At 40.2% G+C, this 26,766-nt stretch overlaps 1 protein-coding gene across 1 annotated transcript; it reads left to right on the top strand.

The window, feature by feature from the left end:
• Positions 1-1,119: 1,119 nt before the first annotated feature.
• impg2a (interphotoreceptor matrix proteoglycan 2a) lies at positions 1,120-26,417 on the top strand. The gene is made up of 22 exons (XM_040148836.1): positions 1,120-1,141; positions 1,242-1,472; positions 3,925-4,091; positions 4,212-4,237; positions 4,345-4,377; positions 4,830-4,867; positions 5,276-5,343; positions 5,459-5,614; positions 6,639-6,697; positions 6,815-6,835; positions 10,907-11,115; positions 12,658-12,701; positions 14,294-14,477; positions 14,869-15,800; positions 16,713-17,000; positions 17,096-17,315; positions 18,216-18,426; positions 19,785-19,973; positions 21,466-21,667; positions 22,378-22,457; positions 22,962-23,025; positions 24,300-26,417. Exons 1-21 carry the CDS (start codon positions 1,120-1,122, stop codon positions 23,002-23,004), a joined length of 3,423 nt encoding a protein of 1,140 aa, XP_040004770.1. The 3' UTR covers positions 23,005-23,025; positions 24,300-26,417.
• Positions 26,418-26,766: the final 349 nt, after the last annotated feature.

The raw sequence follows: 26,766 nt of genomic DNA, 5'->3' as shown, positions 1-26,766 counted from the left end.
CTTCTCTGTCTTTTCACATACATAAATCAGCTACTTAAAAAGAGAAGAAGAGGCAGATTTCACTTTTACAAACAGGAGAAACCCCACAGGAAGAGTTTGGGGGTAAAGGCCATGACTCTCACTGCTGTCATTATATACTTACTAAGAGGATTTCAGTTGCCACTCCTTAGCTCAACACCTCAGCTGCTAAACGAGGACATAATCTCTATATTTTTGGGTGGTATGGGTCTGTGTGTGGGATTTCTTCAAAATAGCTCCTTGCCAGATTATAAAAAATTCTCTGAGGTGAAGCAGTTCGTGAACTTGTATCTGCAACTGCCAGATCAGCAAATTTTTCTTTTATATAGTCCTGTAACAGCTGGATTGATATTTTTTTCTTCCGTTTAGAGCACCAGACCCACGAGTTATTATGATCTCTGCAAGCTTGATGTGAGTTTCGCCATTTCTCTGATTGGGCAGCAGGAGGCCATGACAGTTAAAGGGACTGTCATTAAACTGAATGACCAGGGTTCGAGCCTTTGCACTGGCATTAAGAGTTAGGAGTTCTTGCAGAAGACATGAGCTCCCAAATTAATCCCCTACAAGCATCACTTAACTGTCATGATATCTGCATGTATTACTGCATCTCTGTGCTTGCTGTTGATTCTGTAGCCTTTGTTACCTCCTCACTGTTCACGTTTCCTAAACATTAAGCGCCCTACCTTCCCAGCACTGCTCCAGTAACTTCTTGGCGAGCTCTCCTAAAAGGCTTAGAGTAAACAGGATTAGAGAGCATTAAAAAAAAATCCCCCTCTCTCCTAGAGCCATCTGCCTATCTACCTGAGCCAGGAGCTGTCCTCTCAGCACCATGGGTCACACCTCTCTTCATCTGCGGGGGAAATGTGATTGTATTGTCAAATGATTTCTGGACGGGGTTCTGTTATTTTTCTGCGTCTGGAGAATTCTGAACTATGCAAACTTGTAAGAAACTGTTCACATTGCTGTTACATGACTTGAGAGGAAGTACATATCCACACGATCCTTTTCCGAGTCCACGGATTTAAACACAACCACGGAATTAACATGAGCATCGCATCTTGGAAATGTGTTCTTTATTCTGTTGTATTTAGTTTTCTTGTCATGTTTTTGGACGTAACGACAGGTATGTATTAATAGCAAACTTATAAGCTTTTTGTCCACTGTGTGCCCAAAGCACAGTCAAATTTAAGTCCTTAATGTGTTGTCTTTTTGTGGTATCCCAGATGCAACACTGGAAGGATCCTCTATGGGACCCCTAAGTCTGCCTTATAGTCAGGAGCCTGTGGTGTTTCCACGCATCGTTCATGTATCTGATGTGAGGGTATCTTATGAAGGCCGTGCAGTTATCTCTCGACAGAAAAGGAACATCTTTTTCCCAAGTGGAGTCAAACTGTGCGCACAAGAAACCGCTCAGCAGGTTGTTGCAAACCATCTGAGCTACTTTCTTCTCAGAGGTGAGACTGAACATAGACGAGGATATGTCACTGTAAACTGTAGATAAATATTCATACTGTTAGTGTCGCGTTGGATGAGGTATGTGTACACAAACAGCAGAAGGTGATGTCAACGGCAAAATAACACTTTGATTGATTTTGTGAGATTGTCCTCATCGTCCCTTCCACCGTATGTCCTCGGTGTGCGAGGAGTGAATTGTCCAATAGGCAAGGGTGTTAACCTTTGCCGCATTTACAGTAAGGAATCCACCAGAGCCAAGCAGATGGGTGTCAGTTGACATCTGTTTGGACGCCAGTAGCAATTAGGCTTTATGAGATTTGCATTCAAACAGACTGTGGTCTACTTCAGGTAGATATGCCTCCTTCCAGGGTCAGTTCAAGCAAATTACAAACAAAAATGTTTTCTCAGTAACCCAAGTAACATCTTGCCCTGCAGACCGTTTAGGTTTTATTTGGACAGATTGTGAGATATCTATCCTTAAAAGTGTACTTCGCGAATTTAGCACTGAAGGACTCACGATGGACAGTTAAAAATATCAAAGTCGATGCAGCAGAACCAGAGATAGCGTGTCAAAACGTGGTGCCTGTATTATCCACAATGCAACTCAACCACCTGCCATTTGGTCAGAGGTTCTGCTGTGCTATGCTAAAAGTGACTAATGTTGCCTTGAGGTTCTAGCTTCATGCAGAGAGGAGGAGGAGGCTAAAGAGGCCTGGTAAGCTCGTTGCTTTCTAACTCCACACCTTCAGATTCTTTTCATTTGCATACATGTTGTCTTCAGACCCAGCCGACTCTGACTCAAGTGAAATCACTTGAGGCAATTTATCAGGGTTTTTGCAGCTCCCTCTGGAGCCAAAAAAGACCTTATACTTTTTTTTTTCACGTATGCGTAGTACTCCCCAAGACCTTTAAACAGACTTTGATGTATAAAATTGGTGAAGTTCCCCTGTAGACCTCTGGCACCACCAATATTCCAGAGTAACAGGGACACTATTTCCATTAGAAGAAACACTGCTGTTAAGTTTTTCAAATTTAAATTTTAAATACTTACCTTAAATACTTATAGATTCATAGGCACAATTTCCTTCACTTCTATTGTACTGATGTAGCAGCAGAAACCTCAGAGGTGGATATGTCAACTTCCAAAACTGACTGTATGGCTAAATACTTATAACCACGTGCATTTCCTCAAGTATTGTGCTGAACTACAATTTTAAGATACTTGTACTTGAGTATTGCCATTATATATTACTTTATACTTCTACTTCATTACATTTCAGAGAGGAATTTTGCACTTTTTACTCCAAAACATATATACCAAAGCTTTAGTCACCAGTTGCTCCTTGTATTATCGGCATAAAAAGATCAGCTTAATATCATCTTAAACATAAAATATGACACATTGTTATAGAACAAATGACCAATCTGTCTGTAAAGTAGTTCAAATTAGTTCCAACTTGACAAATATAGTAAAATGTAAACTGTGTCACTAATAAGTAACCAAAAATAGAATATAAAATAATATAACACTCATGGGAGAGTGTTTCTATACTTTAAGTGCATTTTGCCGATATTACTTCTGTAATTTTACTGAAGTACAATTATAAATGCAGGACTTTTACTTATAATGGAGTATTTTTGCATTGTGGTATTGCTACTTTCACTTAAATAAAAGAATCTAAATACTTACTCCACTACTAGTAGACACCTCTGTGCGCAGGTGAGAAAATATGTTTTTTGTTTTTGTTTTTTTTTTTTGCGTGATTTGGGTAAATTGACACCTAAAGAAACAGATGCACAGGGGGCTGAAGTGCACCGCAGGTGGGCAGGAGTGTTCAAAATATTCAACAGAGAGGAGACATTTTGATCTCTTATTGCTCAGGAAACACTCTGTGGGCTGAGATCACGGTGTGATTTTCGTCAGTGAACTTGTGGTCAGCTAGATTTAGACAAAGATAAGCTTGTTGGTTCAAAGAGACAGTCTGTTTCTGTGTGTGATGGTGAAAAGTTGAAGTTTGTTATGTAAGCTAGATTTGGAGCTGGAGGTGACCACTGGTGTCTCAGGTCTCACAGATAGTGTTGATTCGTGTCAGTACACTGACTTTGGATCAGCACCCAGTAGGCTGACTCATGAAAGGGAGCTATGTCATGAAGTTAACATGGCAGAGGATGTAGATTTGGGTCTTAGAACTTCTAGCTGATAATATATAGTTTTGCAAAAGGTTTGACCTTGTTTGAATGAATTAAAAGATGATACAATTCCCCCACTAAAGAGCCAACAGAGTGGTCTTTCTCACGTAAAAGAGCCCTTCACAATAATTCAATGTGTACTACAGTCCTTAAGGAGCTGTAGTGTCACCCCCCCAAAAAAAATCATTTGGAAAATACTACCTTTAAATGTGTTCTGTAACTTCGTTTAAAGTGGATATTGTCTTTCCTTGGTGTGACCAGTGTGCCAGGAGACCATATGGGAGGCTTTCAAGATCTTCTGGGACCGCCTCCCAGAGCAAGAAGAGTACCAAAACTGGATGAGCCAATGCCAGGAGGGCAAAGTCATGGCACAAGATATTGGCAGCTACTTTAGCCAATCAGAGGAGCACCAGGCTCTGGTTAAAAAGGTTAGTGGATGACTAATGACGCAATAAAAGTGGGTATGTTAACGGAACAGAATGTAATAAACTTCACTGCCAGTGGCTGATATTGCTACTAATAATTTTTTTTTTTTTTTTCATTTTCAGAGAATGTCGCAGCCAGGTTTGAAAAGGTAAAATAAAAACTTCCCAAGTGCTAACACATCGACTCAATCATACATTTCTGATCTCATTATAAAAGTCTGTTTTGTAAATGTGTCATTCTTCCCACTATCTGTAGCGAACCCACCAGTTCGTGGCAACATATGTGCAGGTAAAGTTGTCAAGGGGCTCTTCAACCTTACCTGTTCATATTCCTGCTCATCAGTTATTATACGACTTCAGATGTCTCACGTTCATTTTTTTGTGTTTGATTTTTTTTTTTCTTTTCCTGTTTTATTTGTGTGACAAAACAAACTCTCATTTGTGTGGCCACAGCCGGGAATAGCTTATTCATTCATGTTACTGCCATACAAAAAACACATTAAAAACACACAAATGAGCCAGTTTACTTTGGATTTCTTTGACAAAGGGGTGTACCCTGTTTAATTTAAAAATATTTAAAAGATTAAATGACCCTATCCTAATCCTCTAAATCTAAATACTCGTATCTCTGCCACAGTGTTCATCACCCTTTAAGGCCTGTGTACTGCGTATCATTTTTATTCTTCATTATTACATGATGTGACATCAGTTTATTTTAAACTCTTTTCTACAATTTCACAGCACCCCAACACCGGTCACATCAGCAGCTCCTGAGCTAGGTCAGTGACTCTCCTGACAACACTGCTAAGGGACGCTGTTAGCTGTAGCAAAATCACAGTGTCTCTGTTTTCATATAGCAACTCCGCCACTGCAGTACCTGTGCACAAGAATCACTTTTTTGTGACAGACCATTACCTAATATATGGTTTCACGTTCTGTAGTATTCCTGGTTGCTAGCTTTCTATGTGGTATGTTAATGTATCTTTCTGTGTGTGTTTGGTGAGTGAGTTGGCTTCAGGCCACTCCGGCATGAGATTTAGAAAAAACTCGGGGTGTCAGGACAGTCAGATTCATACAGCCATCAGGAATCAATCAAGGAAGCAATTGCCGAAGGTTTAAGCTCACATCCACTTGAAATAAACAACCTTTTTTTTTTTTTTTTTTTGCACATAAACTGAACCACTCAGAGGACGTAGCTAAAGGAGAAAAGGGGGAGGAAGCAGCCACCGTTGTCCCAGAGGTGGAGGAGAGTACAGTGAGTGCACACAAATATACCCACGTACTTTGAATGTTTGCAGATTGGTTATTTCTTAACTGTATGTATATGCACCTGTATTACAGTGCAACTGTATCTCTTTCTCATGACGCAGCTGAACAACGATATTGCCCTGCAGCCTCCCACACCCACTGTGCTGGAGCAGGTGGTGGAGCTCAGCATCCTCCTGACCGGAGAGATGTACAGCGATGACCTCGAGGATCCAGCCAGCCTCCAGTTCCAAACACTCAGTAGACAGCTTGCTGAAAAGGTTTGTTTCGGTCCCAATCTCCTTCTGTCTGTCGCTTATTATGATTCCCCTTAGTGCTACTGTATCTTGGCTCTGGTCTGGACCTGCTATATCTCCTGGTTTACGGTCCACGATGGATGCATTTATAGTTTTAATAACACACACTTTATCCGCAGCAGTAGTTAAACCCGAACTCTTAGGCATGGGTTAAAAAAAAAACACAGATTTAATGGTACACATCTGGTTTTGGTGAAAAAAACTATGTGCTGAAAATACAGCTTTATGATGTCTCTTGGGAATAGATAAACATTGCCACATACACACATTTGTGCAGGTACTCACCTTTGGTACTTTTCCCTGGCAGTAAGCTCGACGCACAAATGCAGTGGGTACACGAACACACACAGCTTGTCAATAATCACATATTAAGCACATACTACATTTTTTGTCTACAAAGGAAATAATTTCTCCTATTCCTGATCTGTTTTTTATTTTCTGCAGAGATCTGCTATACACATAAGATCTGCATACCTTTACATATACCAACCCACACACTGTATACACACAAGCTCACGTGCCTTTAAGGGATTATAGTTTATGTGGAGGAAATGGAAGAGAGAAGAAGACAGGGACTGTAGACTCAGAGGTAGTTAATAAGTGTGGAGAAGGAGGGACTGGAGACAAAAGGCTCTGGAGACCTTTTTGCATCCTCCCTCTCCGATGGATTAAATAAACTGCGTCAGTGAGTCTGCAGAACAGTATATGTATTGTTTTATCTAAGAGCGTAGAAGCATGGCCTTGTAGACCAATAAAAACAGTTCCTTGCGAGTTGACCATGGTACAGTAGGTCTGCCTCTTGAGGATAATGATCTGGGCCCCAGCACAAAAGACTCAACCTCTTTCAACTGCTTCTGACAAAATTAGCCCTTTTGGAGCAATAAGTCTGATTCCTATTGCCAAGCAACTTCACTGTAGCCCTGTGTAAATGAGATAAAACCTCTAGCTGAGACTTGTTTATGATGCCTGATCATCTTTGTCTTTGCAGATAGAGGATGCCCTGGAGGGGCTTCCTGGATTTAAGGGTGTGTCTGTGCTGGACTTCAGGTCAGTCTCTCTGCTCTGGCTGTCCTCACATTATGGCCAAAGCCCACTGAATTTTTAGCATTAACACCATTTCAGCTCTCTGCAGAAATTTAAGAGCTTCTCGTCGTTTTTATTTAGGCCCCAGAAGGACACCCAAGGGTGAGTCATCAGTACAGGCGTTGGTATTTTGACCTAGAATAGTTCTCTCTATCCTGTCTTGTATTTAAGCCCATAGATCCCTATCAACCATTCCTTAGCTGGAGCAGTGTGAGTGTGTGTGGCATCACCTTCATCTCACACTGTGTTTACCTGTTAGCATGGTCACATGTTAAGGCATATCACTAGTTGCCTGTGTTAATGGTCTTAGTGCGGTCACTCACCTGTTAAGTGGGATCAGATGAGTCCAGCTGAGAGAGCAGGTGCTCTTCTATAGAGACGATTATCGGGGCTTTTCGACCTCACCAATCAGCCTTTGTTAGAGAGATGGAGAGGAGAAGGGTTAGATGGAAAGATGTAGTGTGCGCCAGGTGAAAGAGAGCGAAGAATAGGACTTGAAAATGACAGGGACGGAGTGAAAATACTTGGTAATGCTGAGACAGTTTCTCATGCTTCTGTACTACCAGTGGAGGAAGATGCTTTACTTGAAAATAGTAAAACCACAATGCAAAAATAAAAGTCTTGTGTTGCAATTTTTACTTTAACATTTTCTGAAATATGCTTGTGAAGATTGATCAGACTCAAATCTATATGGTAAATATAAATTTACAGTCAGCACCCAGTTAGCTTAGATTAGCATAAAGAGTCAAGACAGGGGGAAACAGTTGTTCTGGCTCTGTTCAAAAGTCACAAAAATCCTCCTACCAGCACCTCTAAAACTCACTAATGTTATAACTTGTTGTTTAATCTGCACAAAAACTGTAGTGTAAAAATGAAAATTCAAAGTTTTCCAGTGGGTTACGTGCTGGACTATTTTTTGACTGGAACCAGTAACTTCCAAGAAATAGTGTGGCACATAACTCTCCGTAAAACAGTTTTTTCACACTTAGGTTTTTTTTTACGGATTAAACAAACGAGATATACATGTTAGTTAGCGAGCTTCAGAGATACCACTAGTTGGATTTTTTAAAAACCTTTGCACAGAGCCAGGCTAGCTGTCTCCCCCGTTTTCTAGTCTTTATGCCAAGCTAGGCTCACTGTCTGCTGGCTTTAGCTTCATCTTTAATGGATCAACACGAAAGTAGTATCAATCTTCTCATTTAACTTTTGGCAAGAAAGTGAATAAGTCAATAATAATTTCCCCAGAATGTTGAACAACTTTATATACTATTTGGTAGTTTAATCTTAACAATTCATATTTTATAAACAGATCATTCGTTTTGTATAGAAAACCTAAATCTGCAAAGTAACTAGTGACTACAGCTGAAATATACACTCACTGTGTACTTTATTAGACACACCCGAAAGACTAGGGTAGCTCATATAACTGCTATTTACAACTGTGGTGAACACAAAAGCATCTCAGAATGCACAACATGTCCAACCTTGAGGTGCATGGGCTATAACAGCAGAAGAACTCGCGGGGTTCCACTCCTGTCAGCCAAGAAAGGAAATCTGAGGCTGCATTGGACTCAGGTTCACCAAAATTGGACAGATGAAGACTGGAAAAACGTAGCCTGGTCTGATGAGTCTGGATTTCTGCAGAGGCACACAGCTGGTGGGGTCTGAATTTGACATCAACAACATGAATTAATGGACTCAACTTGCCTTGTGTCAACAGTCCATGCTGGTGGTGGTGTTGCAATGGTGTGGGGAATGTTTTCTTCGCTCACTCTTGGCCCCTAAATACCAACCAATCATCGCTTGAATGCCATAGCCTGTTTGAGTGTTTTTGCTGACCATGCACATCACTTTATGGCCACAATTTACCATCTTCTACTGGGTAATTCCAGCACATTAATGCACCATGTTAAAAAGCAAAATTCGTTTCAAACTTGTTTCATGAACATGACAGTGATTTCAGTTTACTTCAGTGGCCTCCCCAGTCACCTTATCTGAATCCAATAGAACACCTTTGGGAGGTGGTAGAACGAGAGACTCACAGCTGACAAATCTGCAGAAATTATATGGTGCAAACATGTCAACATGGTGCAGAATTTCAAAGGAGTGTTTCCAACATCTTATAGAATCAACACCACAATGAACTGAGGCTGTCTTGAGAGCAAAGGGAGGCCCTACCCAGTATTAGAACGGTGTTCCTAATAAAGTGCATTAAAAGGTGCAATAAATATTTTCTTCTGAAATGTAGTGGAATAAAACTATAAAATAGCAGAAAATGGAAATAGTACAGTCCCCTTAAAACTGTACTTCAGCATTTATTTAGTTGCAATCCACCGTTGTGCATTACGAGTAAAGTTCAAAGACATTTAAACATGCGTGTCCTGCTCTTTTTTTGTACACTGAGAAATATATTTACACTTTCCCACAGTGATGCTGTGGCTGATGTTGCACGCTGCAGATCACAGGACCCAGCAGCAGTAGAGCTCTGTTTGCCTCTGTGTATGTATGAAACTAAAGGGGGGAAAAATTGGATCTCCTTCTAAATGGCACTGACTGCGGGCCGGCGTGTGCTCAGCGCCTGCCAGAAACCCTACAAACTAGGTCAAAGTGGTGGTCTCCCAGTAGTCAAATAGATGCTGATAGATGTTTTTTTTCCACAGCCCGGAATCTCTTCTGAGACTTCCATGTTTATTATGATGATATTGATCATTCTGCTGACTCTGCCATTTTTGGCCTACATAGTCAAATTCCCTCGCTCCAAACAGGAGTAAATCACTCGAGTCAGCCATCTGAGGGTGCTCTACAACTCTTTTAACAAGTTTGACGTTAAATCACGCTAATGCCTGAGCAATTTTCATCCTCTTAGAGAACAGCTCTCTCATTCAGGAGACATTTGTTTTCCACTTTCTTATTTTAAAAATACGTATAAAATGAGGATAAAATGGTGTTCAGGTTCAGTTTAAACCTTGTACAAGCATATTCACTGGAAAATTTCTTCATCTCGTTTCGGATTATAAAAACAAGGTCCATTTAGAAGCTTGTCGAAAGATGTGAGAAGGTGTAAATATACTCAGCAGTCTACTTAATGTATAATATAATGTATATATTATATTCAAAATTACATATAAAATAATCAAATTTGATGTTACAGTTACATTTTTTAAACATATTTTACATTGCCATTTTTCAAAGGAATAGAGTTATCAGGTCTCACGCACAACAATAAAACATATAATGTTACAATTTGCCAATGACGTCATTCCTTGGACTTAAATATATGAAACAAACTGAGAATGACTACCAACAATAATAATGATGATAAAAGAACGTAAGATACAACAGAGAAAGAAACAGAGAAAGAAAAGTTCATCCGAATCTATAAAATGTGATTAAGTGATCATCCAGTTCCTTCCACAGTGTCAGGTCCCTTGTATAAATTAAGTAAAACCACTGCTCTCCAGAAAATTCTATAAAAGAGCGCCAGTAAATTTATCAAGCTTAATTTTTTATGAAATCTTTTCCAAAGCAAGGCTAGAAGTCATCCTTTTTTTCCACTGGGAAATTCCATAACATTCTTCTTTTTTCCATGAGCGACTATACCTCATTTTGCTTCTAACCGTTTTAGCTTCAGCTGCTGTTTTCATTGAGTTAATATTAGAAGTATGGAGCCTGCAGTATGGCACCAAGATAACTATGGCTTTTATAGTTCAGTCAATACATTTATACATTTAAAAAGTTATAATCAGATGCATTTTTATGATTCAACCATTTTCATGATTCATCAATAAACTTAAAGGAAATCTTCTGCCCTGCTATTTTGCAGGCTAAACGCCCTTCTTGCCTTTAAAGTTTTTATTGGAAGTGACTGTAAAACTGAGAAAACAGTATCAAACAACAAATTCAATGAGAGTGATTACAAATCACAAAATGATGAGATTCCATAAACAAAAATTAGACCAAATGTATTGTAAAGATTAAGATAACAGGCAGATATTAATCAAAGAAGTTTCAGGTCTTTGAACAACAGAATTTTATGAAAGGATAACATGACGTAATTATATTATCACTACAATTTCAGCAGAAGTCGATTTGTGATAATATTGAGTTATTTCTCAGCCTTGAGACTGTTCAGTGTGTGGATTTGATGTAACTACTACATATTTGTGTTTTCAGGCTGGATGGCGTGATAGTGGACTATGCTGTCACAGTGGTGGTGGATGGAGCAGGGGTGAGCACCGACCAACTGGACTACCTGACCTTGCAGTCGAACCGGGTGGAGAACTTGTACCGTGAGGTCAAGGAGCCCCCCACAGTGGCGTACACCATCAGCGAGGTCAAAACCTTTGTCTCTGAAGCCCTGCATAACAGCGAGGTGGAGAGCGGTAAGACGATGGCCAGTGCACGACTGCTGAGCTCTCCCTGCACTGTAACAGAACACACACGCCTCTTTTAGATATTTTATAGCTATTTACTTAATTGGCATGGCAGCAAAGTCACTGGGAACACATTGGCAGAGGTAGCGCATGCAGTGCGGGGCAAACCTCCAAATGTCATATCAAAAACAGACACAGTAGACACGACACTGATATTACAACGTATGCTACAGTGCTTGAGAAAACATTCCAGGGTTTTAATAGTCTCATCTATTTCTCATTTGTCTGCTTTTTCTGTCAAAGAGGACTGAAACATACTGTATTTATAACAAGTTTCAGCTCAAAAGTGGGCCATTTTTAATGAACAAAGAACAGAGTCATCAGTTATAAAATCTGTGTATTTATTCTGTGCTACAGTTAAATCCTTGTCATTAAAGGGTCTGCAAAGTAGACCTCAGCAAAAAGGACGTTTGAAATCTGAGCCCTCGGGTTTTTGGGCTTAACTTTAATCCTTTATTTTGGGTTTATACCCAGTTCATTTTACAGTTAACTCTTAAAAGAATATTCCACCAGTTCATCTTTGTACAACTATAATATTGTCGGACTCACGACAGTTTTTAAAAAAGGATCAAAATCCATGCAGCCGAATCAGCGGTATCATCTTTTTTATTCCACACTTTCTTCTTTCTTGTCACAACCTGCCGCCTAAATCACCCACAATGCAACTTGGCTGCTGACAGTTCTTTTGGAGATTTAGGTGTGTTATGCCAGAAAACCTACACGTACTGTGAGCATATGTGTTCTTTTGTCATGGAGATAATTGCCTCTTGCTAGTGCCTCCTGTTTCACATATGCAGTCGTTCTCCCTAATACCTGTAGACAGACCTTGATGTGTAAAATTGGTGAAGTTCCCCTTTAATTCACAGTCATTATGGACACAAATGTAGCACGCAAACACTCAGCTGCACACACGCTGTAGGGAGGTGTAAACTGCTGCCTCTGATTGATTTAGACAGTCAGTAAGTAGGTTAGCTACGTCCTACTTCTTGCCAGGGCTGTTTTCCAGAAAAGCGAAGAAACTGAAGGATATGATAAGGTCTATTCCACCTCCTCCTCCTGAGAGATCGCTCCCCGCTCATGTTTTCGAGAGAACGCGCGTCATTCTTTTGCTGTCTCAACGAGCTCCCATGGAGATGGATGCCATCTAATGATCACATTAGTTACAGGCTACGACAAGTGAAGTGATGGCTAAACAGTCTCATATGGCTGACATGTGTGGCTGGGGAACTTAAAGGGACAGCTTGGCTTTGTTTTTGCCTGCAGTTATAGCCTTGGCTCACAGTGGAGAATATTCACTCCAGATCATAGCACTGATTTCTAGATGTTTACCCCTGAAGGAAGCACTGTCAGAAAGAAAGCTGTCACTGCTGAAACAGTTATAGTTGAAAGGATTTTCTAGACTCTGGCAGGCAGGATTATTCAGGTTATTTGGTACGCTTGCCTTTTGTGTGTCAGTTTGTATTAATGTTTGTTTGTCCTCTGGTTTCACAGTGTTTGAGATCCCAGAGTCTTTCAACGCTGCACACGGACCCGCGGTGAGTAACAAGTTACCTTCACAACTATCACAGCGGCAATCTCTCTCTGGGCTATCCAGCTGCTTTGAGCTCTACAAGGTTGATAAATCACTTTTGTTTAAGGAAGCTGACAGTTCGAGTATGACTTATGTTGCGTCAACCTGTAACTGGCTTGTGATGATCCAGACCACACCAGTGCAGGTAGGGGATGAGTTCGCCAGCTAGGATGAAGTGAAGCTTTGAGGATTAGTTTGGCTCTCGCTATAATAATCCACTGCTATTTTGGGGGAGCAGGCTACGGTGCACTGCACCATGGCGAGGCAAGAGCAGAGACTGCACGTATGAGTTAATTCAGACAAGTAATACTGTGTGTTCTGGGATGATAATAAGAGTTTGTGTTGCACTAAATGTGTCTGCTGGTTCACTTTATAGCTCAGCTCGCCAAGTGATTAATTTGACTCATTATGTGAATCAGTAGCAGAGAGCTACTGTGCCGCCGAAGCACTTTGCTGCCCTGGTTTGGATTCGGATCATTTTAGATTCAGCTGCTGTTTTTTCAAGTTTTCGTTGATTTGATATTAGAAGTATGGAGCCTGCAGTATGGCACCAAGATAACTATGGCTTTTACAGTTCAGTCAATACGTTTATACATTTAAAAAGTTATAATAAGATGCATTTTTATGATTTAACCATTTTTATGATTCATCAATAAACTCGAAGGAAATCTTCTGCCCTACTATTTTGCAAGCTAAACGCCCTTCCTGCCTTTAAATTTTTATTGGAAGCAACTGTAAACTTTAGAAAACATTATTAAACAACAAAGTCAATGACAGTGAGTACAAATCCAAAAATGATGAGATTCCATAAACAAAAATTAAACCAACCATATTGGGAAGATGAACCAGCACAGCAACAAGTGAACTGGACTTACAAAAGTATAGACTAGCTAGTAGTCACAGACTGTTGCAGAAGAAGAGGACACAACCAGATGACAGAATCAAAAGAGCAGCAGTCAAACCTCAAACAGTGTTTTTTATGACGTCCAGTAGTTTAACTTCTCACCTTGGTGCAGTGATGTAGAATTGTACTCTAGGGTGTGGTCAGTACACCGTGAAATCACTGCTGGGTTGGTTACAGGTGTAAAAAAGACCCAGAGTTCAAAGATGCAACACTTTGAACAGAGCAAAACTTTCAACCAGCGTGTGAACATAGCTTTTTATCTTGTTTATTAAATTATTCTTGAAATGATGAAAAAATAATTGAATTTTAAAATTAGAATTATAAAATTAATTCGTTAAAGGCTTTAAAAAAAATTTTAAAGCCTTTTTTTTAAATGCTTTTTGTCTTGCTGTCATATTTCCTCTCACGGTTCATTTGTTTCTTGGTTTAGAATTTACATTCTCTATTTTGTAATTGTTTGAATTTAAATATGTGTCAGCAATGTGTCCTCTAAAAATGAAACTGAAATCCAACCCACTGAGCAGCTTCAGGGGCTCTGATTAGCCTGACCTGTGAACGTAAAACAGCAGGCCAATCATAGATCCTGACTGCATGGCACTCTCTAGTGAAATAGTGCCAAAGAGTTCAGACAATAAAGCCTGGTTGTGATGCAGGTCAGTGTTGTCAACGAGCCACCAGAGGTCATGAGCCTGGAAGAAGACATCCAAAATGACGTCCTGCTTGAGCCCTCTGAAACCAACACAGCGGCAACATCAGAAAATGACATTGTTGTTCTGGAGGAGAGTACTGTTGTGTCTCCTGCTCCTGTCCTGACCACCATTGCACCTGAAGCTGACAGTGAGTGTTAATCCTGAATGCAAGCATACATTCAGCCATCCAGTTATCTTCCTTTCCTGCCTTTTCTTTTTCATATTTACCTTTTTCTATCTACTTTTTCCTTTTTGTAATACTCTTGCACGTTACATGAGGATTTCAGAGATGACTGCATAAGAGCATGCATACCAAAGCCATGTGAAAACTTCCAACTACTTTATGTTTGCACTTAAGTTACTTCTTATTAAAGATATGGGTGATTTTCGGTGTCTTTCAATTCTCATTTTGTTGATCCTAAATAAAATGTTTTGTCTGCTTTGCTGGATAGATCTGAGGGCTCTGGAAAAAGGTAGCCAGTTTCTAAAAAGAGATCCTAGCAGACAAACTGACTTTCTTCTCATCTTTGTTTATCCAGGCATTGAGGAGGAGGGTCTGTTGCTCAAGGACACTGTGCAGACTCCTGCTGTAGAGAACCCTGCAACAGAGGAGCTCCAAGCTGAACTGTCCTCCCCTGAGCTGCCAGAGGATGTCACACTGCCAGAACCGCCAGTGGAGATTGAGGCCTCCGGCTCAGGCACAGGCGACCTGGAAAACCTGCTACGGCCTGCTTCAGAAGATGAAATGACAACAGATTATGTTGCTGTAGGTGCAGATGCTATATCTGAAGCTGACACAAAGGAAGTGGGAGAGGAGCCTACTGCTGCAGACGCAGTGATTCTTGAAGAAGACCGTCCTACTGAGGTTGTGGTGAATGAAGCAGAGATCGCAGAGGAGCTGGAGATCTCCACAATTGCATCCAAAACCACAGAAGAAGAAGGCCTGCCTGTCCTAGTCCCACCTACTGAGGCTGTAGATGTAGCAAGTGAAGCAGAAACCGGTCTGCTTCCTTTTGGTGAAGACTCAGTGGAGGGGACAGCCGAAGATTCATACCTCACAGATGTTCCACTTGCAGATGAAGTGGCAAACCCAGAAAATGCAGCCATTAATGTGGTGTTTTCCAATCCTGAAAAATCTGAAAATGGTGAGGACTCTGTATTTGAAGATGGTGGCATGGAGGAAGCAACAGAGAGCGAGGGACACAAGGTGACGGAAGACCCAGAAATATCTGAAGCTCCGGCTGTAGAGAAAGAGGCCCCGGAAGCTCCTCAGATCTCAACAGAAGATCTCACGGAGGATGAGATCTTCCTGGCGAACAACGATGAACCAAAACCACCAGTGACAGCTTCTTTGAGCCCTGCCCAACCAACCACCCTGTCTCCAGAGAGAGAGTCACCTTTCACCCATATCGCTGATGTTAAACCTGCCTCTGAGGAGAAACCTGACACCATCATCCCCTCACTGGTGGAGGTAAAGCAAAAGAATTAAACAGTATCTGGTTTTAAAGTTGCATATGCCACTAAATACTAAAACAGAGGAACCATGCCTTGCAAAAATCAAACCACATGTACACACAACCAAATCAATAAGAAAAAACAAAACAAATAAAAGAAACAAACAAACAAAAGACAAAGTGTAATCCTTAAAGATTAAACATAAATAGACAACAAGCAAATATATAAATAGATCAAATGAAATGAAATAAAATATAATCTCCAGTCCACTTTATATATGTGAGTTTAAGGTAAGCAGTTCTCACGTTTTTGTGTAAGGATATAAACTATAATGACACTGCAGCTATTGCTTTCCACTTTTCAATCAAGAATAACAATCGTTTTTGGACAAATCTGTTGGAACGGCATCTAAGCATCACGTCAACTGTTGCCAAGGCAGACTGACATTTGAAAGGCGGTGTTGCTAGGTGATGCACTGTCAACTTTGGTGGTGTGCTACTGACTGTAGTGCGTCATAGCGCACCTTAACTCAGGATGTTTTTCCACCTTTTCAACGAGACCCCATTGCATTAGTTATTGTGATTTAAGCTGTTAAGCTGTCCCTTCACAACATTTAGGAGGACCCAAGTTTTTATTCCACTTATAAATAGAAAGCTAGTTAGCCTAGCTTTGCTAATGATAGCAAAGATAATAGGTTTATCTTTCTTTCATTGGTCCAGATGTGGTGATGGCAAATGACCAGCCTGTCAAAACTCACAGCAACGAATAGTCCTTTAACTTCAGACCTCTGTACGTTACACCATGATTCCAATCATAAACACGTCTGGCCATTGCAGCTGAAGTGACGTAACTATCTATTTTGAGTGCTTGCCCGAACAGATATTACACTGTTATAATTTAAAAATCGGTCTACTTCTTTATTCCCCAGATCAAGACCTCTAACGAAAGCTTGGATGATTCCACCAATGGAGACCAGGGCTATGACGTGGTTCATTATGGTTATGGTCTGATTAACCACACAGAGGAGGGCAGCACTGGATTCCCGTTTGGTGTGGCACATGGCACAGACCAGGCCAGTATCGCCCTGCCTGTAAACCCTGGACGAGCACTTATGGTGTTCTTCAGCCTGAGGGTGACAAACATGATCTTCTCAGAGGATCTCTTTAACAAGAGCTCCCCAGAGTACAAAGCTTTGGAGCAACGCTTTCTAGAGCTGGTAAACTTCTCACAATTACTCATGGAAGTCATTATTCTCATTGTTGTGTTATTGGTTTGTAAAATCAAATTGCACTTTTTAAAATCTTTTCCCAGCTTGTGCCCTACTTGCAGTCCAACCTGAGTCACTTTGAGAACCTGGAGATTCTGAACTTCCGAAACGGCAGCATTGTGGTCAACAGTCGGATGAAATTTGGGAAACCTGTGCCTCGTGGCGTGACTACCACTGTCTATCTTATCCTGGAAGACTTCTGTAACACAGCCTACCAGACCATGAACTTGGCCATCGATAAGTACTCGCTGGATGTGGAATCAGGTAGGTGCTCACTGATGTATGCTGTAATCTAGATGGTTGTGACAGCATCATCTGGTTGAGGCTTGCGCCATCAGTTTCATAAAGGAATAGTTTTAGGAAATACTCTTATTTATGTTCTTGTTGAGATTTAGATACATTCGATACTAGTCTCATATCTGCATGTTCAATGTAAAACTGTAGCCAGAAGCTTAGCTTACAGGAAGTCACTGCCTAGACAAGAAATAGTCCCCCCTGCCCCCCATAAAACAAGAAATGGTGCTTGTAGCTTCATATTTAGCATGATAGCGGTATCGATTTTTTTGTTTTACTGTATGCAAGAAAGCAAAGAGCGTATTTCCCTGTCGTGACACTTGAATGCCATGGTCACATTAGCTCGGATGAGATAATCGGTGCTTCCCTGGACCGCAGCCAAGTTAACACATATTATTAACCGCACTTTGAACGACTCATTACTGTGTGCAACCCTGGTTTTATACAGTGTGTGTTATATCCCTTTTATTTTTACAATATAGCTCAGTTATGGGCCCAAGGTGACATTTTCTGTGCATTTTTCTTCACTTCTTCATGTGGTATCTAACTCCTGGCCTCTGTGTGTGAAAACAGCAGTCAGCTTTTAATCAGCCATTTATGATACCAGTGAATCATGCTTGTGTTTACAATAACGGCTGAGCTGTCATAATCTGTCTGAGCCAACGCGCAATGCTGGATCTCTTAGCTAACCTTGCTCCGTAATTACGCTACAGACATGAGAGTGGTACAGATCTTCTCATCTAACTCTTGGCAAGAAAGTAAATAAGTGTGTTTCACAAAATGTAAAACTATTTCTTTAAGTCTGTGTTACATTTTTTTTTTTTTAATTTTTGAGCATATTGAAATCTGAAATGTGTCTTTAACCTCCAGGTGACCAAGCCGACCCCTGTAAGTTCCAGGCGTGTAACGAGTATGCGGAGTGTAAGGTGAACAAGTGGTCGGGGGAAGCAGAGTGTGTCTGCAACGCAGGCTACTTCAGTGTAGATGGCCTGCCCTGTCAGAGTATCTGTGAGCTGCAGACTGACTTCTGCCTCAATGACGGCAAGTGTGACATCATCCCTGGCCAGGGAGCCATCTGCAGGTGGGTGGGGATTATGGGAAGTGTTCAGCATGCGTGAGTGTCAGAGTGTCTGAGTTTGCAGGTTTGCGAGGCCAGTGCTTTGTCACATAACACTAAACAGATTCTCAAATGTCACTGCAGTTCATGCAGGAGGCCAGAGTCTTAGCTTCTAGTTTTAAAGTTGGTTTTTCTTGGCTGAATGTCGATCACGTGGAGACGAGAGATTTCCAGTGCACTCCAAACCTTTGTTCAAAAAGCTCTTTTTTAAATTTGGCTCCACATACCTGTGAGGTACATATGTGTTCTAGCCTAATGAATTATAATTATAAACAACTAAATGGAATAAAGGTTTTTGTTTTACACCTTAGTTGGCTACAAAAAACAATTCACCGTCTACAAAGATGTATATTTTTGACTTAGGCATGATTAAGATTTAAAATACAGCATGTCACCATTTTGACTCAAACTTTTGGCAGCTCACTATGTTAATTTATTTACACTCGGAGGCATTAAATGTGCAGTACATAAATGAAAACAATGAATACAATTAATTGAGGAATAATTGCAAAGATTGTTCCATTATTCAGCTTCAGCATACATATTATTACATTTTTGTTTAATGAAATATTGTGCATGATGTTACTTACTTACAGTATATCACTGGAATGCCATGGATCTTTTCTTTTTCCACACTTTTGTGTAAATATCTAAAAGAATTTCCAAGAAATACCCTCCAACAGATTTTGCTATGTGTGTGTTTCAGTGGCAGTGCATGTTTTTCTATATCCAAACAGACATTAGTGTGGGTTTATTTGTGTACGGTGACATGCCAGTAATTCCAATCAGTGACAGAAACATGTCCTCTGGCTCTACTGAAGCTGTTCTATTACATAACTTCAGTGATTATGAACAGACACATAAGAGACTGTGTGCCAAGATGGGTGCTAACCTTTGTTTCACACCCACTACCACATCATAAAACATGCAGGCAGCTCCAGATGCTGTAGAATTGCTGTTTACTTTTCGCTGTCCAGCTGTAAGTATTGCATTGTTCCATGGAGAAAGGAAACAAACATTTGAATGAATTTTTTCATTCCAAAGAATGATGTTAATGAAAAAAGACAAATACAGAATGTTATAATTGTAGACATGTTATTAACTAGACAAAAAAAGACAAAAAACAAACCATTGCTACATTCTTTAATCATTCAACAGAGAATAAAGGAGAAAAGAACAGTGATGAGTATGTAATATTTTGTTCTTAAAGAGTTTTAAAGAGGAATCTACATCTGTTGTTCAATCTTCTGTTTTTGGCTGTTACACCAAAAATGGTACTTGGCTGAAACTGTTTTATAAAAATTGTGACATCGCCGTCTCAGGTGTCGCGTTGGGGAGAACTGGTGGTACCGAGGAGAACACTGTGAGGAGTACGTATCCGAGCCGCTGGTGGTCGGCATAGCGATCGCCTCCGTAGCTGGCTTCCTGTTGGTGGCCTCCGGAGTGATCTTTTTCCTGGCCAGGACATTACGGGATCAGTATGACAAGGATGAGTCAGAGGACCCCATAAGGTGAGGAATACTACTCGAATACCATACAGTACCAAAACAATCATCCCTGATTATTAGAGACACATATTAGCATCTGATCCACACCATGTTACGTTTTATGAACACAGAACACTAAGTCTTATTTCAGAAGCAAACAGTATTAGTATAGTTTGATATGAGGGACAGAGGGTGTATATTTTTGACTTTTCATGTCTGCTGTATTTGAATGAGTTTACAGAGGCACATTTGTTGTTGTGAGGCTAGTTTATTGGTCATATATTCATTCTCTCCGTAGTTTTTACATTTAGATTTCCCAGTAGTGAACAAAAAGGAGAGTAATTGTGTCCTTTAACACAAATAATTGTGCAGACGGAAAAACTTCCCTTCTTTTAACTTCTTAAACTCTACTTCATCTATCTTCACCAGCTTAGATTGTGTGGGCAACCTTAGTTTACACCTACAGAACTGCTGTATTTAACCTTCAGTGAAGATCTTAAAACTTTCCAAAGATACCGAATATGTCAGGCTGAATTTTAAGTATAACGTGAGATACTTGAATTTCTCTATTTCAAGTTGCATCCATTGAAGTTGCATCCATCCTTGGGTCTGAATTCAGCTGCAATGAAGTTTTGGAACTAGTGGAAACAGAGTATAGAGTATGTAATACTAACATACAATGAAGATGGTATGACTATATTAAAAGATGGTTAGGGGAAAATTTAAGAGTAAAATAAAAGAAATACGGGGTTATTATACTCCTTATACATATAATCTTCACCACTCAGCTTAGATAATTGAAGAGTATATGATGGACAACATAGCTGTTAACTCTATTCCTGTGTATAAACAAAAGTTTTTTTTTTCTGTTTGAAATTAAACAGAAATGCTTAACTCAACAGTGTCTGAAGACTTTCTCTCTTCCACATAATTGGCTTTATATTAAAGGAGTCTGGTTATTTTCTTGAGGGGACGGAATAACTTGAGACATCCCGGGAATTTATTCTCAGTAAGACAGCCAAAATCTGCAACTGCACCATCTCTACACCGTTCTGAATTTATAGCAGTGAGCCCACCCCTCTCCATCTGCCTGGGTGTTTCTTTCCTCCTGTCCCGTTTTGCTCCCTCCTTCAATTTTTTTTTAATTTTGCAGACAGACACACACACACACACACACACACACACACACACACACACACACACACACGCACACAGTATCTGTTAGCCATGCCTGTGTTTGTGAGTCTGTCCTTGTTACCACAGCAGTCTGCAGAGAAACGATCAGTTAAGTCTTCGGATATGGTGCTGGTCTATTCTCAAAAAGCCTTAGACACCTAACACAAGAGGCTTTGTGATAGTCTGGAGTCTGACTCAGACATAATAATGCAAGGCTAAGAAAAGTTAGTCAACGTCTTATGCACATTAGCTCAGTTTCTTTTCTGGCTCCCTGGACAGTGGGTCGCTGTATCATCCTGCCTCTACGTTGGGACTGATTTCTCTGTGTGTTGCTTGGCAGGCGAGCAGAGAGTCTCCCATCTTTGGAGAGGGCGACCAAGTACAATCCCATGTATGAGAGTGAGGCCACCACAGGCTATAGCCACTACTACCGCCGCTATCCGGAAGCTCCAATCTACAGCAGTACCAGCGCTGAGGCTTCCACTGACGTCAGCAGCGAGGAGATACGGCACATCTATGAGAACAGTGAACTGACCAAGGAGGTGTGTGTGTGGGCTGCTGTACCCTGGTTGATTTAGAACAATAATAGGGCATTCACTGTTTTTTTAAAACCCCATTCCCTTTATTCTCCAATGAAATGTTAACCAGCAGTCATAAATTTATGCTTTGCTGATAAAATAATTATAATTTATAATCCTGACATCTGAAAATATTCTCTGTAAATACAGGTTTAATAAAAACACTTGTGCTTTGTAATCACGTATTTTGAAATTTAAAATAATGATGACAGAAAAAGTTAGAGGCGACTAAAGGACACCTTTGTAACGTTACTACATTTTAAGATATATACACTTTGAAGCTCCATTTTTGGGGGATGTGTTTGGGAAATGTTTTTTAGTCTGGATTGATGGTTGAAACTGAGAAAAAATGTTCTTCCCGGCACTTGTACTGAGGTGCAGGTAGGGAAATTTTTCTCAAGGCCCCCTGGATGCCAGTTATTGACCCAAGCTTGGGTACATCCCTTTCCACTCCCACATCTAAATTCTAACTGAAAAGGATCTGAACCGTGAACGCTAAGGTTGCAAACTTGTTTCTGTCACCAACTGCGCTTGCATCCTTGAAAGAAGAGGCTCCTTTTAGTTTTTATTTTGGTGTAATGTCATGTTTTGATTGAGTCACAGCCTGTTCACGTTACTGTTTATCTGCCAGTGATGTAATGTTTCCTCCCGACTGATATCATGTGTTTTTGCAGGAAATCCAAGACAGGATACGTATCATTGAGCTTTACGCTAAGGACCGGCAGTTTGCAGACTTTGTACGGCAGCATCAAGCGTGAGTGCCTCTCTTGTTTTTCCCCTTTTACACTGCGATGAGATAAACAGACCAGGCAGGATATGAGGAAAAAGGGAAGTGAGTTTGAGATACAGGAGGCTGACAAGATTGGAGTGAAAAAAGGATTGTTAGTTTGGTAGCTAAGAGCTGGAGGAGACAGGTAGTTCAAGCCAGGCCAAACCAGTGGGGAGACAGATTTATCATCACTAAATCTTCAACAGCCAGGCCCGAAGCTGATATAGTGAGACAGAAACCATTACGAGACACGGACATTCCTTTGTCTGCCAACAGTTTGGCAGTAGCAGTGTATGTGTTTAACGACGGTGATGGTTTTTAAGTCGTATCTGGCTGTAGATGTTTCTTCTCTGTGCCATGGAGCTCCTTTGTGCCAGAAAAAGCTGAGTTAAGCTGTGGGTACTTGTTTGTGCAGTGAATAAAGAAACTTTAGAAACGGTAGAAAAGTGAAATCCAAAAAGTTTGTTCATCTGTCTGTATGTGCTGCAGTGTCCTGGACACCCGCAGAGAGAGCTCGTCTTCACAGACATGAAACTCTGCTGTGAACAACGAGGTATTTCCTCTTCATTTATAGATTGTGTGGTAGGTTTTTTGTTCCAATTACAGTACTGTCCCCCTCAAGATCTTTGTCAAAAATACCAGCACAGTAGACTGGGATGAGGAGACAATACCAAATATTTATCAAAATTTGTGGACATTAATCATGAAAATGTCAATAATATATCTTTTTCAGTCAATGCCTATGCAAAATTTAGATCAGATCAGAGCAGTTTTAGGAATGGGACAAATTATGACTTAGATGCATATGGGCAGGAAAAAAAAATATTGGAAAAATACAAAACCCTAGAGCTACCAAAGAACATAGGAGGTTTTAGTAATTTTGAAATATGGCAGCCCAAATAAGGCCTTTAAATGGTTGGTGTAAACCTAACTATAAAACTAGATGGAAAAAAAATAGCAATAGCAATAGTAACCCAGTAGTTCACTAGAGATGTGGGGGAAAGTTTTAAAATGTTTTGCATATGATCAAGGATTTACACATAGTATAGTATAATATTCAAAGGAAGAGTTTGACATTTTGGAAAATACGCTTATTCAAGTTACATTGATTCAACTCTAATGTCTTTATGGTAAGTATGTAGCTGGAGCCAGCAGGCGTTAGCTTAACTTAGCATAAAGACTGGAAACAGGTGGAAAGAGCTAGCCTGGCTCTGTCCAAAGTCAACAAAATCTGCCTACCAGCACCTTTGATGCTCATTAACATGTTATATGTTGATGTTTTATGGAGGTTTATGTTCGGGGCTGTGTTTTTTTTGCCAGGAGCAGTTGGCAGGTAACCACCAGACACTCCAGGAAGTTACGGGTTGAGCCAAGAAATAGTCTGGCAAACAATTTCATCTTTATGCTCTGGGTTTTGTATGGATCCAGAGCCAGGCTAGCAGTTTCATCCTTTTTCCAGTCTTTATGCTAAGCTAAGCTAAGAGCTGCCCCAGCTTCATATGAACCATATAAACAAGAGAGTTGTATCAGTCTTCTCATCTAACTCTCAACAAGAGAACAAATAAGCGCTTTTCCCAAAATGTTGATCTATTCCTTTAAAGGTTGCATCACTAGTGGGCTCAAGGCCTACTGCACCTAAAATAAAGGGAAAATAAGGCTTTTCATTTCAAGGCATCATGACCATTTACTTAAAAGTTAGAGATAATATGGGCAAAAAAAAAAAAAATCAAAAACATATGGTAGTAGAAGGCTGTGTAGTGTGTATATTAGTTAAGTGTAATATACTCTGTATTCTGTAAAAGCTGACACATATCTTCTGCTTCACAGAAACATACATCTATCTTAAAAAAGTGAAGCTCCCTGTCAAGACTTTCCTCTTCTTGGCCATGGTTCTTGGAGCCAGGACTGCACTGTTTAAAGGGACTGTCATTCAGTACACTATTATTTTCCCATTGAAGGGCCCCTCTCTGTGTCTGCGTCTGTCCCTGCCTGTGTGGGCAGAGGTGTTGACTGTTCTTCCTCCTTCCTCTGTGCCTTCTCTTGACTGGGTGAGCTGGTGTGTGACATCAAGCGATGTGTTTTGCTGCTCGTCTACTGGACGTCTCCCTTTAAGGAAAGCTGGACCGCGTCCTATTACTTGAAACGTTGACAGACACATAACAATACTGTGTAGTGCTTTTGCTTAGTGGCATAATGGTTTAGTTTCATCATATCCTATTTGTCCATTCTTAAAAGGGAAGAACATAAAACTGTAAATATGTATATCACGTTACTTTGAGGCTCTTTTCTAGTTAGGATATTATTTAAACAGTTTTCTCTACTCTCTTGTCCCTCCAAGGCTCCAATTGACTCTTTTGGTCTTCTTAGAGAGGCGCTGAGGGAGTTGCTGCTTTTTAGTCAATGGTGCTATCTTTACAACACTCTTCGAAATGTAGTGGTCTATAATGACTAATTTTTGCAATTTAAAAGCAACACCAATGGATCAACTCTGTGTATTAAAGTACTAATGTGCATTAAAGGAATAGTTCTTAATTTTAGGAAATATGAATATTTCCTTTCTGGCAAAGAGATCGATCAAATTCTCATATTGGTCTGTGAATATGAAGCTTCAGCTCGCCTGGCTCTGTCTAAAGGTAAAGGACAATATGTACTCTGTTATTTATGGAGCGTTAGAGATGCTGGTAGGTGGATTTTGTAACCAGTGGACAGATCCAGGCTAACTGATACCCCTTGTTTCCAGTCTTTGTGCAAAGCTAAGCTAAATGGCTGCTGGATGTAGCCTTATATTTCATGTACAGATATGAAAATGGTATTGATCTTTCCGTCTCAATCTCTAACAGAAAGCAAATAAGTGTTTTTCCCAGAATGTCAAACCATACCATTCATCGTTGTAAAAGCAGCATTTCACAATCTGAACTATAAGTGGAAGGCTTTCTACTGGCAGGTGATTTTTCTGCCTTTTTAAGAGCTCCATCAATCAGAAGATTTGGTGTATGTTTGTAAATGTATGGCGTGGCACACATGAGAGAATGAAAACAGTGGTGAGGTGAGACAGAGAGCATGAACCCTCTATAGCTCTGGGATCCAGAAATAAGGGAAAACACGTTTCACTGGAAAAATGCTCTGGGGCAGGCGGCCCAGGGATTTGATCAAATGGTCTGCTTTCAGATGTCATATGTAATGCAACTGAAAAAATAGGCTGATAAACATTTGCTCTTTGGAAATACAACCTGAAGCTGCGTCTCCTGCTGAGAAAAACCTCAAGGTTACCAGCGATTCTTCATAAAATAATATCTGCCCTCTGACTACTTGTTCGGTGACGATGCTCCTCCTCAATCTGAAACCTTCTGACAGACTTATTGCAGTGTTTTCTTTGGTATTTTCCTACGTTCCTCGCTGGGCTTGTTGTGCTTGACCCCTCTTGTCCCTTGAATGGATCCTCACAGCTGCAGCTGATTACGATCTGTAGGTTTTCGTTTGTTGTCAGCCAGTCTTACCGTCAGTTCTGTTAGGAGGTCAGAATCAGACACGTAGATCATGTCCTAGCTTCTTGTTTACATTACACGGTTCTAGTCCTCTGCTCTTCTTTTAGACATCTACACAGGCGATAAACACTGGTGAAGCAGACTCTTGTGACTGAGTCATGCCTTTCGCAATCTGCATATACAATCTTATTTTTATATGCATGCTTTTTGTGTGTCTGCATACGTTATTTGTCAACATTCTCCATCTGCCACCCGGACAAAACAGCCAATCATCCCATATAGTCTTCTGTCATGTAAATAAATATATATACTGTATTATTAACAGTTACATTGTAGCATTGTGAATCGTGTGTGTCTCAAATATTTCAATGTATATGAATATATTCTTTTTATACTGATAACTGTTTCACCATTTTAACAGTGTTACCATAACGTGCAGCTGTGTACATCACTAATAAGAATGTGTAAAATGAACAAAAATAAAATGTTTTATATAAAATGCAGACTCAGGTCTAGTCGTTAATTTTGAAAAAAAGTACATTTACCTAAGTACAGTTTTGAAGTACTTTTTGAGTATTTCCTTTTATTGTGATTGGTGTGTGTATGTGTATAAGATAATAATTCTATAAAACACTCTGAATGGGGCCATTCTGCACAATTAGTAACTTTTACAGTTCATACTTTTACATTTTGCTGACAAAACTTAACTAAAATTCTGAATGCAGGACTTTTATCTGTAACAGCTCAAATTCACGCTGTGCAATTGATACTTTTACTTAAGTAAAGGATTTAAACACTTTTTTTTCCAC

The sequence above is a fragment of the Xiphias gladius genome, chromosome 16 (genome assembly GCF_016859285.1).
Source record: "Xiphias gladius isolate SHS-SW01 ecotype Sanya breed wild chromosome 16, ASM1685928v1, whole genome shotgun sequence".
In the NCBI taxonomy this organism is placed as follows: domain Eukaryota; kingdom Metazoa; phylum Chordata; class Actinopteri; order Istiophoriformes; family Xiphiidae; genus Xiphias; species Xiphias gladius.
The sequence above is the reverse complement of the archived record's forward strand: the minus strand, read 5'-3'. Positions and strand labels throughout refer to the sequence as shown.

Coding starts and splice junctions, on each gene's coding strand:
- impg2a (XM_040148836.1), top strand. CDS start 1,120: ATGTTTTTGGACGTAACGACAG. Junction 1,473..3,924: donor GAGCTACTTTCTTCTCAGAG/GTGAGACTGAAC, acceptor TGGTGTGACCAG/TGTGCCAGGAGACCATATGG. Junction 15,801..16,712: donor TCATCCCCTCACTGGTGGAG/GTAAAGCAAAAG, acceptor TTTATTCCCCAG/ATCAAGACCTCTAACGAAAG.